The 18080-nt window shown below is 35.5% G+C and overlaps 1 protein-coding gene across 1 annotated transcript in view; it reads left to right on the top strand.

Moving 5' to 3' along the window:
* LOC149787541 (uncharacterized) overlaps window positions 1–18080 on the top strand; it is a 591304-nt gene that overhangs the window by 86343 nt on the left and 486881 nt on the right. The window contains exons 28-32 of the mRNA XM_089975575.1: window positions 3840–3988; window positions 7725–7916; window positions 10025–10172; window positions 14078–14218; window positions 16983–17147. Of these exons, the coding sequence (XP_089831701.1) occupies window positions 3840–3988; window positions 7725–7916; window positions 10025–10172; window positions 14078–14218; window positions 16983–17147 (795 nt within the window). The remainder of the gene's footprint in view (window positions 1–3839; window positions 3989–7724; window positions 7917–10024; window positions 10173–14077; window positions 14219–16982; window positions 17148–18080) is intronic.

The following is an 18080-nucleotide window of genomic DNA, read 5'->3' as shown; positions in this document are numbered from 1 at the left end:
TCCACGTTTGATAGCTTCAGGCGGGATGCTGTCACTACCTGGTGCTTTGTCGTTTGGAAGGCAGTCGATTGCTTTGCTGAGCTCCTCTAAGGTTGGCACTTTGTCAAGCTATTCCATGGTGGGCAGATTCTTTATGCTGCTGAGGGCTGCATCAGTGACTGACGTTTCTCGGGAGTATAGTTCTGAGTAGTGCTCCACCCAACTGGCCATTTGTTGCCCACGGTCTGTGATCTTCTCTCCCATCAGGGATTTCAGGGGAGCGATCCCTTTCACTGTAGGGCCTAGAGCCTTCTTGATGCCACTGTACCTACCTTGGATGTGTCCGGACTCGGCACTGCCCTGGATCCCTTCACATAGTTGTTGCCAGTACTCGTTCGCACACTGTCTAGCAATGCGTTGGGTGTTACTTCGGGCACTTCTGAGAGCAGCAAGCGTCCGTTCATTAGGGCATATTTTGTAAGCTATGAAGGCTTTTCGTTTCTCCTCGATTTGTGGTTCCATCCTTGATAGGTGTGCATTGAACCAGTCCTGGCTGGGTCATTCCTTCTTGCCAAACGTTGACATAGCTGTACTGTAGATGGCACCCTTCATGGCGTTCCACTTGGCTGTAGCGTCGTACTCAGGCAGGTCCTGGAGAGCCTTGTTCAGGGCAGACACATACTCCTCCACCTTGGCAGGGACTGACATATGCGCAGTGTTTATACGAGGACGTCCTTTTGGTTTTGAGCGGTGTAGCGTGTGTGGCTGTAGTCGCACTCTGCTGCTCACAAGGGCATGGTCAGAGTCACAGTCTGCACTGTGGTAGGTTCTGGTGGAGAGGACACTGTTAAGGGCAGAGCGCCTGGTGATGACCAAGTCGAGTTGGTGCCAGTGATGAGATCTGGGGCGTTTCCATGACACTTTGTGTTGTGGCTTACACTTGAAGAAGGTGTTTGTGATGCACAGGCCATGGTAGGTGCATAGCTCCAGCAGTCTCTGGTCATTTTCGTTGGTCTTTCCAGTGCCATGATATCCGAGGCAGGTAGGCCATGACTCGTGGTCCACACCTACTCTGGCAATAAAGTCACCGAGGAGGAATAGTGGTTCATTTTTGGGGCATCCTTTGATCTGTTCGTCCAGCTGCCCATAGAACTGATCCTTCACATCTTCTGATGACACGAGGGTTGGGGCGTAGACACTGATGATGTTGACAGGACCTGAAGCAGTGGTGAGGCGGATGGACAAGAGACGCTCAGTGCCCCCTGTGGGAGGTTCAACCAAGGCCAGGAGATTGTTTTTGATGACAAAGCCCACTCCGTGCTGACGGGGCTCCTCAGGTTCTCGACCCTTCCAGAAGAAGGTGTAGTTTTCCTCTCTGAGGGAGCCACTAGAGGCGAGCCTGGTTTCCTGGAGGGCAGCTATGCTGATATTTAGTCTGGTGAGTTCTCTATCGATGATGGCCGTCTTTCTGGTGTCGTCCACTTCTCTGAGGTCATCGGAAATGCCTGTACACATGGTGCGCACATTCCAGCTTGCAAATCGAAGAGCTGGAATCTTCTTTATTGGTTTCTTGTTTCTTTTGTCTGGTGTGGAATTACCGTCTGCTTGTCATGCTGAACAACACACTGAGCTCCAGACACCCACTGGAGCAGGCAGACGATGGCGGGTCAACACCTTATTGACCGGGGGCTGCCCGGCCTGAGGCGGGCGATAGTTGGCCAGTGGGACACGATGATCCCTCCCACCGTCAAAGCTGACCCATGGTGCCCCTTCCCTACGCCAATCGGGTGGGACTTATAACCCGTAAACTGTCAGCTTCCGTGTTGTTTCCTCACTCAGTAGCGAGACTGGAGTGTCCTCTCCAGGGCGCAAGCCTGGGCATGGAGTATGGAGATCCTGGGCTGCCCAGACATCAGGATCCCCCTCTCGTCCTTGCTGGTGGGGTCCAAAGGATGCTGAGCATGACATTTGGCACCAGTTTGGATGCAGGAGCTGCCTGAAGGAGGTCGTAGTCGACCCCCAGCTGCCTTAGGGGCTCCACTCCTGATTTTCTGTCTGGGTTTACTCCCGTAGCCTTTCCTTCTCCCGAAGATATCCACAAGGCAGTGGAGCCATAATCCATTGGATGGGACTTGGTTGGTTTTGAATCAGAGTTTCCTTCTCCTAGATGAACTGCCTGACAAGGCTAACGAGCTTCATCTGCCCGGGTTTGGGGTCAGAGTTTCCCTTCTCTTAGACTGGTTGCCTGCCAAGGCTAATGAGCCCAGTCTGCCCACCCAGTTATACCGCTGGGTACTCGGTTGTGCCACACAGCAGGCTCTGTTAAAACGGGGGCACCGCGTGAAGGTGCTGCTGTGGACACAATAGTGTAGGAGAGGCCATATGCAAGTAACCTCCTGCCCCGCAGAGTGAGACAGAGGTCCTGCGGCGATCACTACACCTGGGAAGGAGAGGCTATGAGAGACGCTTCACTTTCCTTTGGCAAATGGGACGTCAGGCCCAGGCCTTGCACCCCCTGTGTTGTACTAGGCTGTAATTATCATCCTCAACATCTGACAATGGTTTTGTGGGAGTAGTGTAAATTTTAGAGAATCCGGAGAAGCTGCTGCCTTCAGGTGAGGTATTTTGAATCAAACACTTTAGATTGATAGAGTCTGCCATGGTAAGAATTAAATGCAAAGTTGTATTTCTTTAGAATATGTTATATTTTAATCAGAATGTAGATTAAAGCTTTTTTGATACAGTGCTTGTAATGAAACACAAAAACAGAGATCCTCTATTTTAAGGCCAGATGTTAATATCATGACATTAACATTGCTTAAAAATAAAATAATAACACTAGCAATAACAAATCTGAATGTTAGAAAATATGATTACTCCTTGAAATTTGGAATGAATACACCTACACTGATGAGTACAACTCTTGTCTTGAATATCCATAGAACAGTTAGGAACCACAATCTGCCATGTTGAATCTGGCTGATGGCTGAGTAAATTTTTCACATCACAAAATAATTCTTGCATAGCTTTGAAAGAGAACAATGATGTTCAAAGATTCATAAAAAGAAACATAATGTTTTTTTTGGTCAAAAATATTTTGTTGATGACGAATTTAATAAACACAGATTTTCCTGGATTTTAACTGTTGCCTCCGGGCCTGATACAGACTCTCTAGCAGCACAGATTCTTTCTCAGTTGAGGATAGTCATTGGTGAACGTGATGGACTTAAGAAAAATCGTATAAAAAGTAGTCAAAAAATCTAGTCATGTCATCCACACATATACGCATATTTGGAAAGTAAACTTCATTTGTCTTTGTTGAGTGGTTTTCTTATGCAATTTTGATAAAAAGCTTATTATGTTAGACTGACAGGTCTAAATAAAAATGCTTTTGCTGCCAACATTAGGGGTACACAAAATTAGTATTTTCAAGATTCTGGACAGGTTATGAAATTTTGTCCACATTTGTTGCATTGAACCATTTGAATCATCATAGTTTCATAGCCACCATTTATGGAGGAAGATTTTTGCATAACAACAATATTATTTTGTTTGTAAATGGTGAACCCAAGGCCATTCACCACTGGTACCATGTGTGCTTGGAAAAGTCAAAGAAATATTTATTTAGTGTCCAAGTTTTTTCTCAGAATTCTATTGCCAAAGGTCCCATTTAAGATTCCCAATGCTATTCATTTGGCACTTTTCTAAAAATGGGAGGGTACCAGCCTGGTTTTGACACATTTCTGAGATTCATGAACTATCCCACTGGGATCTAAGAGAAAACCTGAGGTTTTTACATGCTCGACATGAAATCTTCTTTGCGGGGAATTTTGATAAATTTGACATAATATCATTTCCAGGTTATCTACATGTGGGCTACAACCAGTATGTCTCGCTAAACACAACAGATAGTGACATTCCATTCAACTGCCATGTTTATGAATCAGGCCACATCCAGTATCCACAGAGAGCTTTCTTCTTCAAGACCAAACTTGCCTCTTCAGGACATGTAAGTTACATAACAAGATTTTCTTTGGTACCAATTAGTAGAGATCAAATTTAAGAAAAGTGAAACTTAATGATACCCCCCCCAGTTATTTGTCCATTCATATGTCTATTATTACCACATCTTCTAAACTGTTTGGTGGATATTTATAAAATGTGTAGTCCTGTTGCATATAGGGTAAGTATTATGGGTATTATCCTTAGCCATGGGGTTCCCATAAGGGGATCAGTGGTCAGATATACAAATTTCAATTACATTTTCAAATATTTTCAGATCAGACTTTATGTACACTCTCATATCGGGATGACACATCATATATCTGACTGATTTTGCATTGTGACCCCTAAATCACTGTCTGGGATTAGGGTGTGTGGTGTGTGTATGGAGAGAGGGTTGGAATGTGCAGTAAAATATGGGGGACCAGGTATGTAATGATAATGGGGATTGACAGGACTGTGGCATCACATTAGCAGTTAGTGATATGTACTTTATAGTCTGGTTTACGGTGTATAGCATATGAGTGCTACCTGCATCCTGTAGCTGGACTTGACTATAATGTTTTTTTTAATAGCACAAAGACTCTCATAAATGGTTGTGGCTTCAAAGCATTCAATAAAGGTTAGTGGTTGTTGTTGTTGTTGTAGGGTTTAACGCCATTTTTCAGCACATGATAGGTTATATATACATGGCGGCCAGTATTGATGGTGGAGGAAGAACCCGGAAAAGCCCCGGAAAGAACCACCGACCCATGAGAAGCTACTGGCAAGCTTTCTCACATACCTACATTAGCCAAATCTGAGACTCGAACCCACGCAGACAGAGGTGAGATGGCAGTGTTCCGTAACGGAGAGTGCTTTAGACCAGTCGGGGCCCCTAGTGGTAGTTATCTCTATGTGATGTGGTTGAACACAGGAATGTTGTTTTAGAAAAATCTGCACTTTGTCTGCAGACACTTCTAAGCAGTCATGATTACAATGAATTAAATAAACATCAGCAGTGTTCATTTGTTTTTGTACAATGGTTGTTCATAGTAGTGTCTGTGTCAAAATGCATTATTTACCATATATATTGGGACATGATACAGTAATTAATTTTTTTCCTGTCCCAGAACTTACGCTGAAACATTTTTTTGATCTAGTCCTAAATCATATATCCCAAGACTTAAAAAAAAGAAATAAATTTGTGTTGAATTTGTGTTTGCTACCCCCCACACATGTTGCCATTAATTAGATAAAGAAACACTTATTTGATAATAAAATGAAAGAAACTAACTTTGTATTGTTATCATTTATTCCTCTATGAACATTAAAGAAAACTATATATACATGAAAACCGTATATGTAGTGGGGGCATCTGTGGCATATATCACTTATGTCAGATAACACACAACACATTGTTGTTCATTGATGTTCATTGACGTGAATATAGAGAAACGAGTTGTGTTTGGTTGTACTCAGAGGTTTGAATATGTTATCCGACGGAAGACTGGATCCAACAAAATCGCAGACAAGAGAGAGAAATGTCTACCAATTGCTTGAAGTTTCTGCCATTCCTGCATGACATGGTGTTAGGTGCAAAATAACCAAGATTTTATTATATTCAGGTTAACTATATGACAGTATCTTGCAACAAATAAAACATCATTTGAAAATACATTCAGTGTGAGTGCAAATAATAATAATCGCTCTGGTGGCCTAGTGGTTAGAGCATCCGCCTCGGATGCATGAGGTTTTGGGTTTGATCTCCAGCCAAGTCATACAAAAGACTTACAAAAATGATACTATCACCTGTCTCGCTTGGTGTTCAGCATTAAGAGGTTAGTGTTAGGACTGGTCGGGCTGGTGTCAGGATAATGTGACTGGGCGGGATATCATGCTACATGTCTGCGGCATGATGCCTTAGTGCTAGACATTACTATAAACTGCCACACTGCAGACATCGTAGCGATATGACTGAAAAATTGTTAAAGCTACGTTAAAAATCCAAATCACACACGTAAATGACAATCTTTTTTGCTCACATGGGTTACAAATTGGATTAGTCAAGTAGACTGGATACTCCATCATAAGCCTGCTCCACATTGGTACCTCTCTTGCACAGAAGGTAGAAAGACCACTTTATTGACATCACACTGTTCCCACACATCAGAGGAAAATAAAGCGTATCTTTCCCAGATCTCTATTTGAAATATAAATGTAATAAGAATGTTTTGTAATAAATTTTTGCTTATTATTTGGTGCCAGTAGCTTCCTATGGGTTGGTGGTTCTTCTCAGGGTTTTCCCCGAATCTTCCTCTGCATTTATATTGTCTGCCATGTAAAACCATCATTTCCTGAAAAATGGTGTTAAACCCATAACAATAACAACAATAACATATTATTTCATAGTTTACACTGGGAACATGGTGTTAAGCATTATCGTCGATAGTGACACTCCAGCCAGCCTTTGTAGTGAATTTTACTATCAGAGGTTGCTAAATACACAGAGATATGCCAACTGTTGGGGCAATTTTTAGTGCAGAATCCCATGCTTTGGATGTCCTTAAACACAACATTAAACGTTCAACATACATGGGTTCTTGAGATAACTGAGGTCGAGATAAGTGGGTTTGACTGTATTACTAATTTACCAGTGTCTTAAAGAACTTCAGAATAGAAATGCAGCATTTTGTCAGCAGGTTCAAGGTTTCTTTCAGGCAAATTAGATAACACTTTTTTTTTGACAGCCCAATGGGCAACTCACATATAATAGGAGAGGGGCCCGATCTAGATTTAGAGGGGCCTGGGGAATTGGGCTATCAGATTTTTGTAATTCTGAAATTTATATAAATTTCTGTAGTTACAATAACTTCTTTCTAGTGATATGTCCAGTGGTTTAGTACATGGTCATATGTCAGACTCAGATGTAGTGAAAGAGTCTCAAAATAGAAACAGCTTTTGATTTTAAAAATACATGTTTTATAAGCCAAAATGTTTTCTAATTCTTTCTTAGTAGGAGTCGTAATTGGACCTGGAAAAAAATCAGTTTCATGTAGGGAAAAAAAACCTGGAAAGTTTTGTTTAAAAAACAGAGTGGTAACTTTGTATATACATGTCACAATCGTCACAATTTACAGAATTTAGTTAAAATTCTGATTTCATGGCTTCTGATTGAACTCATGTTGGTTTTGATGATAAATATTTCATAATGACATTCCAGTAAATATTCAAGTATGAATTGAATATAGGCTGTGAATAATTGAGTAAAATCATGTATCTGTTTCAGCACTAAGAAATTTATAAATGTGTACCCTTTTTGAAATGTACAACTTTCATCAGAGTTCATTTAGTCTAGTTAGTGTAGATTACTATTCAGGAGAAACTTCCATCAGAAACTTATGGTCTGCAAAATTGTGCTTTATATTCATGAATTTTAGATAAAAAGTTTTTTAATCTTTTTCTCAAGGTAAGATTGTAGTACCTTTATAGAAAGGTAATTGTTTATTTCCAGTAAAATTAGAAATCAGGAATCTAGAAAAAGGGAAATATTTGGGCAGGGATCTTAACATATCTGTCTAGGTAAATATTTTTTATGACTTTTAAGAGGCGAGTAATTTCTTTCATCATAAAAAATATATTCAAAATATATTTGCACACATAGCATTTAAATCTTCTATCCTCACAAAATATTGTTTGAATCTAATCACTCTGCTTAGTTATTGATTATTAGTATTCATATTTGAATATGCATCTTTATTTAGGTGTCTGGATTAGATGATGTGTATGTATTTGATGGAGGTTCGGTCTCTGTGGACACCAATGGCAGCATAGGACTGACCCATTTCCCAGGAACAGTCTCCCTCAAGTCACTGCATGTGCAAGACAAAGGGACATTTGAAATGAGAGCATACAGTGTCAACCATCCATTCTCACTGGATGCAACAAATATATCAGTAACATTAATTTCAGATTGTACTGCATTATGGGGACTTAGAGTTCTTGTCGCATATTACAATTAATTCATTGGATAAATAAATACTTAATGAATCAACATTGAAGTCTGGTATGGTACTGGATGAGAAATATACATCAAATTAGTCACTAATTTGAATATTAGATAGGTTTATAGTTGACCCTTAAGATATATGCTTAGTAAGATGAAATGATTGCTTAATTCATCTGTTAAGTATTTGAATTTATTTTCTCACAAAATTCAGTGAAGAAGCCAAATCATGTTTTATGAAACTTTATGTTAGTAACTGAAGCGTCCTGTTTGAGTACCTCCTTTAGAAAGGATAAGGTGTAATTAGGACCATTTTTGGAAATCTTGTGTTATGCTAGAAAGTTAGAAAAACAACTTAATACAGAAATTTGAACATTCAGATTGTATCTAAATAATTGCTTATAAAAAATGGATGCATCACAGGAAATTTGGTAGGAAGCTGTTAATAGTAAAACTGCAGGCTATTTCTTTGAAATACTTGATGTTTTTCCCTTTTTGCAGATTTTAATACAGTGAAGTATTGAAGTGTTCATTAATTTGTTAATCAGAGGAAAATCTGAAAAAATAAACTGTGCACATTGAAATTGCCTTGTTTCAGAAATATTATGTGTCTTCATGGAATTATTTTAGATAGCTAAGCAAACGTGCAAAGTAAACAATATATTGGCCTCATTGGGATTTGAATTTAGGTTAGCAGGCTTTTAGACTTCACCTTCTTTAAACACAGATTCTCCTGACTTTTAAAAATGTAATCAGTAACTTGTTGCACTGTTTGATACAGAGTATGTTGTATACTGTATTACTCAAAGCAGCTGAATGAATGTTCTTTTTTATTTTGATTATTTTTGTCAGTTTAGTACAATTTCAATTTATGTGTAGAAATTGTGCACTATTGATAGGCTTACTCAAACTCTTACATTACTTTTATTGAGTCTGCAGATGCAACAGTTAGGTGTAAACATTAAAGCACATTCAGGTTTATAGTTCTTGAAACTGAATAAACTCTATTATTAACACTTTACTGAACTCTACTGAACTTCATAATAATTTTTAGACTTACGATAGTAAGACAAACTGCAGAAAGATATCTTATCACTTTTATTTCCTTGCAGATGTTCCTTTTTATATATCTTATAGTCTGTTTCAGCTTTCCCCTATTATTGTTTAAATTGCTAGTTGAGTTAATATAAAAGATGTAGTTGTTTAATTACTATCAGAAATACCTGTTCGTACAGGAAAATAAAAAGAACAAACCATGAAATTCTGTTAATGGTCGCATATCAGTCTACTTAGATATTGTACTTCAATGCTTTGTTTTAATCATGTACCTAAAATGATTTCAGACAGTACGTTTATCTCTAAAAGGAAATTATTCTCATGAAAATCTTCATAACTGCATCTTCTAGGAAGTATTTAATTTTCACATCAAAGTTGAAAAAAAAATACAGTCTTTGCTTACTGTTGCAATGATTGCTGCAATGATAATGACAAACTAATTGTCAAAAATAAACTAATTGTCAAAAATATGTTTATTCAACTAAGACTAGTATTTTCATGATAACTGAAGATACAACAGATCTATTAAAAAGTGGAAAAACTGAAAATTTAGGCATCCATAAACAGTCTTGATCCTATTATCTCCTTTGATTAGGCATTAGCAAGTTTTTGGGGGGATTTAGAAAGGCAGATTAAGAAAGTTGAATGAAAGGAAAAATTAAATTTTGAATAATACCATAACTGTTTGTTATTTGTCTTCTTATACAAAGTTATGTAGGTTAATTATACAAATTTGAAGTCTTAATAATGAATTCCATATAAGATAGTATCACATACTGGAAGATGCATAAAAATAGAATTATCACATTTTGTATTTCACAGGTGTTTTGTCAGTGTTTAAAATCATTTGCAAAAAAAGTATTTCTGAAGGTAAGTGTGATAAAAGAATATTTCAAGAAAATTGGACCTTATATCTAAAGATGTATTTTAAATTAGTTAATCACTTTGATACTAGGGAGATGCATAGTGTATTTGTATTATGCTTTACATTTGTTTTTACAGATATATGGTGGAGGTCACTTCAAGGTAAACACTGGGCTGAATATGACCGTACACCATCTCTTTGCTATACATTCTGGTGGTTTGCTAAATTTGGATGGGGCAGGATACCAACCCAATACAGATCTTGCTGGTCCTGGGCCAGGAACAGGTTAGAATAACTGAATTGTCTTGTTTTCTAATCTTGGAGGGTAAATTAAATTAAATTTATTTTATAATGTGATATTAAGAGTCACTTGAGGAAGAGTTCAGCTCTCCTTCATTATAATAGGCTAGTTGCCAGGGGTTCATAACTGCTGACTGTATGTAATGTATGTGCTGGGTGTTGAACATAGGTATAGAAAACTTGCTGTTAAAGAACATCAGCATTGTTTATGATAAAATATGTATTATTTAACTTGATAGTAATTTAGCTTTCATGCTTATTAAATAGTGATAGAGATGGCAGTCCTTCAAAACATCAAGTGTTGTTTTGTTTTGATTGGTGCATATTTCATGATTACTTATTAAAAAGAAATTGGGCACCTGGTTTTCATAAATATCTCTGTCTGTATTCGTTTGTAATCTACTTCTGACATGGTTTGTCAGAAGCTTTGATTGGTCAGTACTCATTCAGAAACATCACAATTTCCATCAAATTCTTGTTATCACAGTTTGAGGACACCAGTGAGAATCATGTTTCCATTGTATGAGGTTTGCTTGGAATATAAATAATAGAATATTCCATTCATCAGATATACATGTATGTAATGCAGAGACATGAACTGAGTTGACAACACTCTAATGGAGATGTTACTGGGGCGTGTGAATGCACAAATCACACAAAATTTGTACAAATTCGTGTACATGGAGAGCAGTGATGCTTGAAAACTCTCACAAATTAGTTCAAAGTCATGTATTTAAAAATGTACCCAGCACAGTATAAAATATCTTTTGAACAGTTAACCTGTATAGTTTTCATCGAAACGTTAAGAAGTACCATTGGTGGAGGTCTTGTAGTTGTGATGTGTCATTTAGGGAATTGTTTAACTTCCTGTATACTTCGAATTGACATAAATAGTTTTTAAACTCATTTTATTTAATAGGTACAATGGGCCCTGGAAAATCCAACTTGTGGTAGTTTTAGCCTTGTGTTCATCAAGGAAATGATTATTTTAAGTACAGACTACCTAGAAAACTAAAACTGGTTGACCCTAACATGATTCATCTTCAGATGACAATCTCGTTTGGTTAATACTGACTGATGATAGTGATGATAGTGAACCCTATTCATCACTACATGCCCTTCCTGCATGTGTGTGTACATGTGTGTGTATGTGTTGTGTGTCTGTGTGACATAATTAGTACAGAACTAATCTTCCTGAGTTATTTAAATATACCAACAAAAGATATCAATGCAGCTGGGAAAAAAGTATCAAAAAAGGTATTAGTCCACATAAGAACAAGAGAATATGGATTTAGCACACAAAGCATTGTGTAGAGAAACTTACTTAATTACAAACTTTTTGTCTCTCTCTCTCACACACACACGCATGCACACACAAACACACTTTTGTATAATATATACATATATAAATATACAACAAAGTTTGCCATGACCAGTTTTAAATATCATTTGGATGGCATTCCTTGGAAACATCTGTATGAATGGAAGGCACAGATAATTCTACTTTAACATCTGTATGTAGACAGTTTCAATTGATTGGAACAGAAAAAGTTAAACTTGATGTCTTGGATTTGTCTTCAGTGGCCCACACAGAATATTGCTACAAGCACACAGATAGAGGTAGAAACAGCATGGGGAAGGGTATTTACTAGCAATGCATATGTTATCTTCAAAGTGGCCTTACATTTCATTAACATTCTTTATGTGGGCTTGAAGTTGAATTGAAAATCACATTGTGATTTATTGATTTAAAAGAAATAACAGATCTTATTTGGTCAAAATTAAATGACTGCAAATACTAAATATTAAAATGATTGTAAACAAAGAGCATTTACCATATTTGCCAGCCTATAGGATGATACTTTTTGACCAGAAGTCTTAGCTTCATCTTATACTCTGCATTGACATATATGGATTATGTCACCTGAATCGCTTTATCATATTTTTCATATGGAAAATAATTCTCCAGGAGTAAGAAAAATAATGTGCAAAATATATTTCATTTTGGGGAAGAGATCATGTATGAAAAAATATAGGATCCCACATTGAGTATTTTAAAACATTACATGATCATCATTATTAAAAATTAACATAGGTTAAATGTAATTGCGCTAAAGCAGCATGCACCAGTAATGTACATTGTTTGTAATATACGTTGTTTAATTTTTTTTTACATATCTGTGCATTAGAATTTACACGTTAGAAGAAGAATAACCATGACAAAGACATATTCCATCACAATTTTCTTCTTGCACCTAATGATCAAATAAAACATATGCCCCATTGAGAGAGAAAGAGAGATAGACAGACAGACAGATGTAAATCTATATTGTTCACTTACTTGATGACTGATCTTACTCGTGTACAAGTGCAGTACCATATTCCGTTATCAATTAATACCTCTAGATAAGCAATTCCTTCTAATTTTTGTTGCCACTTCCATTATTACAAGAATCACATGGCTTTGTAGTGGTATTTACATGCTAATTAAATATGCTATGGCTGTATTCAGTCATTCCAAGATATCGCCTGTCTGAGGTCAAGATTCAGCAGACCAGATCAGATTAGTGAGGCTACCAATAGGGAAATGAGGCTACCCATGGGTATTATGAATACCATACCATATAATAAAAGGAAATGCTAGGTGGTTACTAGTGTAAATGTCTCAGCCAGTGACATTTTTTAACTTGCCGATGGAACTGACAGCAATTTAAAGTACATTTAGACTGAGCAAAGATCAAAAACAATTGCTGCCTAAGTACAGGAAGAGTACATGCACTTTAAACAAAATCTTATTTTTTGGGAATGGAGAGGTTTTTATACTTGCAAAGAAAATTAGCATGCAAAATGGTCATTCTTGGGATTTAAGCTAATGGAGACTATATGGATATAACTATTGTGAATATTTAAACCCTGAAGGAGTATGGTATGTAGTTTACATTTACTGTTTCATTTATTAATGTTTTCTCTCTTTGACAAAAGCTTCAACAACATGGGGGCAATAAGGTCTATAAAAAAACAACAAGAAAAACCTAAGAAGAGCTGAACTTTCTCTCTCTCTCATATTTTGCACCATGTTTTATTTTGATCACAAGGTGCAAGAGGAGAAATGTGATGGAATACATATGTATCCTTCTCTCTGTATCTCCCCCCCCCCCCAAAAAAAATGGAAAAAGCATTTTTGTATTAATGATGCAATTTCCTATTGCTGGTAATCAGAAACAGCATACAGTGATACTTTGAATATTTATAAAACCGGAAGTTATTATAATTTAATTCCACACAGCATCACAAGTTTTATCCTATCTGTAACTCAATAATTTTTCGGGTTAGCATCATTATATGTAGCTAAAAGTACATAATACATTTAAAATACTTCATGTGAAACAAATTAGGTACTTTTAGTTACATTTAGTGATCCTGATGGGAAAGGTTACTGAGTTACAGATAGGATAAAATTTGTGATGCTATGTGGAACAAAGTGAAAAACACAATCTGAGGCATTGATCTGGCCTCATCTTATACTCTGCATCGACTTATATAAGGATGAAGGATGGAAAATTTGCCAAATTTGCTGATTCAACTTATACTCTGCATCGACTTATAGGCTGGCAAATACAGTAATCATAAGATGCTTAATGCTCATTTTTTGGTACTTCAGACAGATCAGACTGGATGAGATTTTTGCAGTTCACCATAAAATTTGAATCTAGCATACTACAATTGTCTCATGAATCTTCCCATTGAGTCCATAATGATGTCCATACTGTAGAATTTTTCACTTTATTAGTTATTTAGGATTACATACCTACATTTGTTTTTGGTACTTTGTGAGTAATCAAATTTTCAGTTTGGCAGTAAACATGCACAACACTTTTTTTTCTTTTTAGACTCAACATTAGGAGCAAGTGGGGGAGGTCATGGAGGAAGTGGTGGTCGAGGTGCAGCACTGACCACTGTAGGTCTGGGATATGATTTCATCTTCATGCCTAAGATGTATGGCAGCCCAGGAGGTTATGGGAAAAATTATGGTAGGGTCTCTCAATTCTTTTCAGTTATAGCTCAGTGATGCCTTGCTAGCGTTTAATTCTGAGTTCAGTTAATAAGGCATAAAACATTAACACTGCATACTGAGTAAAATATGGGTTCACATTGATGACATACTTTATCTTAGTCAAAGAATAGTTGTTTTCCAAGATAACCACAGGAAAATATGGTATAGTTTTGTAGTTTATAATGCTGTTTTGTTGGTAGGATCTATTGGTAATACCAAGATTTGTTGGTGATATAACTTGGCAGGTTGGTTGGAAGTAATGTACCATGTATAAGTAATAACCAGTGTTTGCATTGACAGACTGATTATGGCTGTTTGAAGTGTTGCTAGCTGGAAACAATCAGTTTTTGGGAAACATGGTAAAAAGTTCATTTCAGTATGGCTTTCAATGAAGAAAATGTGCTTCTAAATGGGCACTATGCTGACACTGGGTGCAATATTCTTTGACAAACATGAGACTAGGGAATTATCCAAGAGTCAGTTCAATACTGAAAACTGTCTTCTAACTCTGCTAGACAAGTCTTTGACTTTGAATCGGATCAGATTTCATGCTGTTATAGTGCTGAAGTTAAAAGCTGAACATAGAATTAATCAGTTACATTAAGATAACTTGGCAAGTTGGTTAGAAGTAATTGCTGAGGTCTGATTGTGGTAATGTAGGGCAGTTATTTGTATAGTTATTTCTTCTCAAGAAATCTAATACAATGCAATTATTTGACTTGAATATGCATTATTCTGACTTTAAGATATGGAGCAACTTGACTCTAAGATGGGCTCTTTTTGTAGCTATTTTAAAACTGGTTTTTGTTACTATTTTAATACTGGTTTTTGTTGCTATTTTAATACTGGGTTTTGTTGCTATTTTAATACTGGTTTTTGTTGCTATTTTAATACTGGTATTTGTTGCTATTTTAATACTGGTTTTTGTTGCTATTTTAATACTGGTTTTTGTTACTATTTTAATACTGGTTTTTGTTGCTATTTTAATACTGGTTTTTGTTGCTATTTTAATACTGGGTTTTGTTGCTATTTTAATACTGGTTTTTGTTGCTATTTTAATACTGGTTTTTGTTGCTATTTTAATACTGGTTTTTGTTGCTATTTTAATACTGGTATTTGTTGCTATTTTAATACTGGTTTTTGTTGCTATTTTAATACTGGTATTTGTTGCTATTTTAATACTGGTTTTTGTTACTATTTTAATACTGGTATTTGTTGCTATTTTAATACTGGTTTTTGTTGCTATTTTAATACTGGTTTTTGTTGCTATTTTAATACTGGTTTTTGTTGCTATTTTTTTGTTGCTATTTTAATACTGGTATTTGTTGCTATTTTAATATTGGTATTTGTTGCTATTTTAATACTGGTTTTTGTTGCTATTTTAATACTGGGTTTTGTTGCTATTTTAATACAGGTTTTTGTTGCTATTTTAATACTGGTATTTGTTGCTATTTTAATACTGGTTTTTGTTGCTATTTTAATACTGGTTTTTGTTGCTATTTTAATACTGGTATTTGTTGCTATTTTAATACTGGTTTTTGTTGCTATTTTAATACTGGTTTTTGTTGCTATTTTAATACTGGTTTTTGTTGCTATTTTAATACTGGTATTTGTTGCTATTTTAATATTGGTATTTGTTGCTATTTTAATACTGGTTTTTGTTGCTATTTTAATACTGGTATTTGTTGCTATTTTAATACTGGTTTTTGTTGCTATTTTAATACTGGTATTTGTTGCTATTTTAATACTGGTTTTTGTTGCTATTTTAATACTGGTTTTTGTTGCTATTTTAATACTGGTTTTTGTTGCTATTTTAATACTGGTATTTGTTGCTATTTTAATATTGGTATTTGTTGCTATTTTAATACTGGTTTTTGTTGCTATTTTAATACTGGTATTTGTTGCTATTTTAATACTGGTTTTTGTTGCTATTTTAATACTGGTTTTTGTTGGTATTTTAATACTGGTATTTGTTGCTATTTTAATACTGGTTTTTGTTGCTATTTTAATACTGGTTTTTGTTGCTATTTTAATACTGGTATTTGTTGTTATTTTAATACTGGTATTTGTTGCTATTTTAATACTGGTTTTTGTTGCTATTTTAATACTGGTATTTGTTGCTATTTTAATATTGGTATTTGTTGCTATTTTAATACTGGTTTTTGTTACTATTTTAATACTGGTATTTGTTGCTATTTTAATACTGGTTTTTGTTGCTATTTTAATACTGGTATTTGTTGTTATTTTAATACTGGTATTTGTTGCTATTTTAATACTGGTATTTGTTGCTATTTTAATACTGGTTTTTGTTGCTATTTTAATACTGGTTTTTGTTGCTATTTTAATACTGGTTTTTGTTGCTATTTTAATACTGGTATTTGTTGCTATTTTAATACTGGTTTTTGTTGCTATTTTAATACTGGTATTTGTTGCTATTTTAATACTGGTTTTTGTTGCTATTTTAATACTGGTATTTGTTGCTATTTTAATACTGGTTTTTGTTGCTATTTTAATACTGGTTTTTGTTGCTATTTTAATACTGGTTTTTGTTGCTATTTTAATACTGGTTTTTGTTGTTATTTTAATACTGGTTTTTGTTGCTATTTTAATACTGGTTTTTGTTACTATTTTAATACTGGTAATTGTTGCTATTTTAATACTGGTTTTTGTTGCTATTTTAATATTGGTATTTGTTGCTATTTTAATACTGGCTTTTGTTTACTATTTATCCTTTATTGTAGGTTTACTTTACTTTGGTGATGAACCTTATGGGAATAACTTGGTGGTTGAGGGTCTCGGAGGGAGAGGAGGTGGCAGAGTGACCTTAAACAGTAGACATGTGGAGATTGATGGAGGAATAACTGCAGATGGCGTGAATCCTGATGCTAGATTTGATGATGGTGCAGGTATGAGTGTGTTGTAGAAACTTAATGCTGAAACTGTTCTTATTTTTTCATTGCTATATTTTCACATGTAAAAATGTCCTTTTACATGAAATTTTTGTGAAATATTCATGTTTGTTCATTCCATATAGTTTTACATGTGAAAAATATATCCTTGTACAAGATTTATACATGGTTTCCCATCGTGCCATGTGACACTTCATTGTATGTGTGTACAGAAGTTAAAATTGCAGCAAGAAAAAGCTATGTAAGCTTTTGATACAATGTTAAATGTAATATCATGTTTACGGATCATAATTTTCAAACTGTGCAATGTATGTGTCAGGATTTTATTATTAAATCATCAGATAAATAAGAATTTCTGGGAAGTACAAATTTGATATGTGAATTAAATCCACGACTGCAATTTATCATACACTGTATTAGAATGAAAGTCATAAGGATGATAATGATAATCTTTATGGTTTATTTATAGAAAGTAACTCATTACCCAACTATTGTCACTTGAGGCCTTCTCAACAGTCTAATTATAGACCATATAAACATTATTTTACTGTAGTGAAAATGAAACAATGCTTATTTCTTATTAACCCATTAACCACTGGCATTTACATGGCAGGAGGTAGTAACCTACTGCCAAGCTCTGTAGCATCAAGGTCATGTATGATACACTAAAGTGGGTCGTATTATAGAAAGGTAGACAAATGTATCTCTGCAATGATACCAAATATTCTGGAAGTTCTAGTTGCACTACAAAATACAGAAAGAAAAACCTAATTTTTTGGACCCGATTTTTATTCCACCCAAAATTTGCCCGTGCTTGGAATCTGATTTTGTCTCTGGATTTTAGACTTTTTGGTCTCAGATCTAAGGCAGACTGGTCTGAACTGCACACAGACAATGAAACTTTGCAAAAAGATGGATAAGATGGGTATT

Source organism: Sinohyriopsis cumingii, chromosome 11 (genome assembly GCF_028554795.1).
Source record: "Sinohyriopsis cumingii isolate HCF-2022 chromosome 11, ASM2855479v2, whole genome shotgun sequence".
Taxonomy (NCBI): domain Eukaryota; kingdom Metazoa; phylum Mollusca; class Bivalvia; order Unionida; family Unionidae; genus Sinohyriopsis; species Sinohyriopsis cumingii.
Note: the sequence above shows the minus strand (reverse complement) of the source record. Positions and strands in the feature narration are given on the sequence as shown.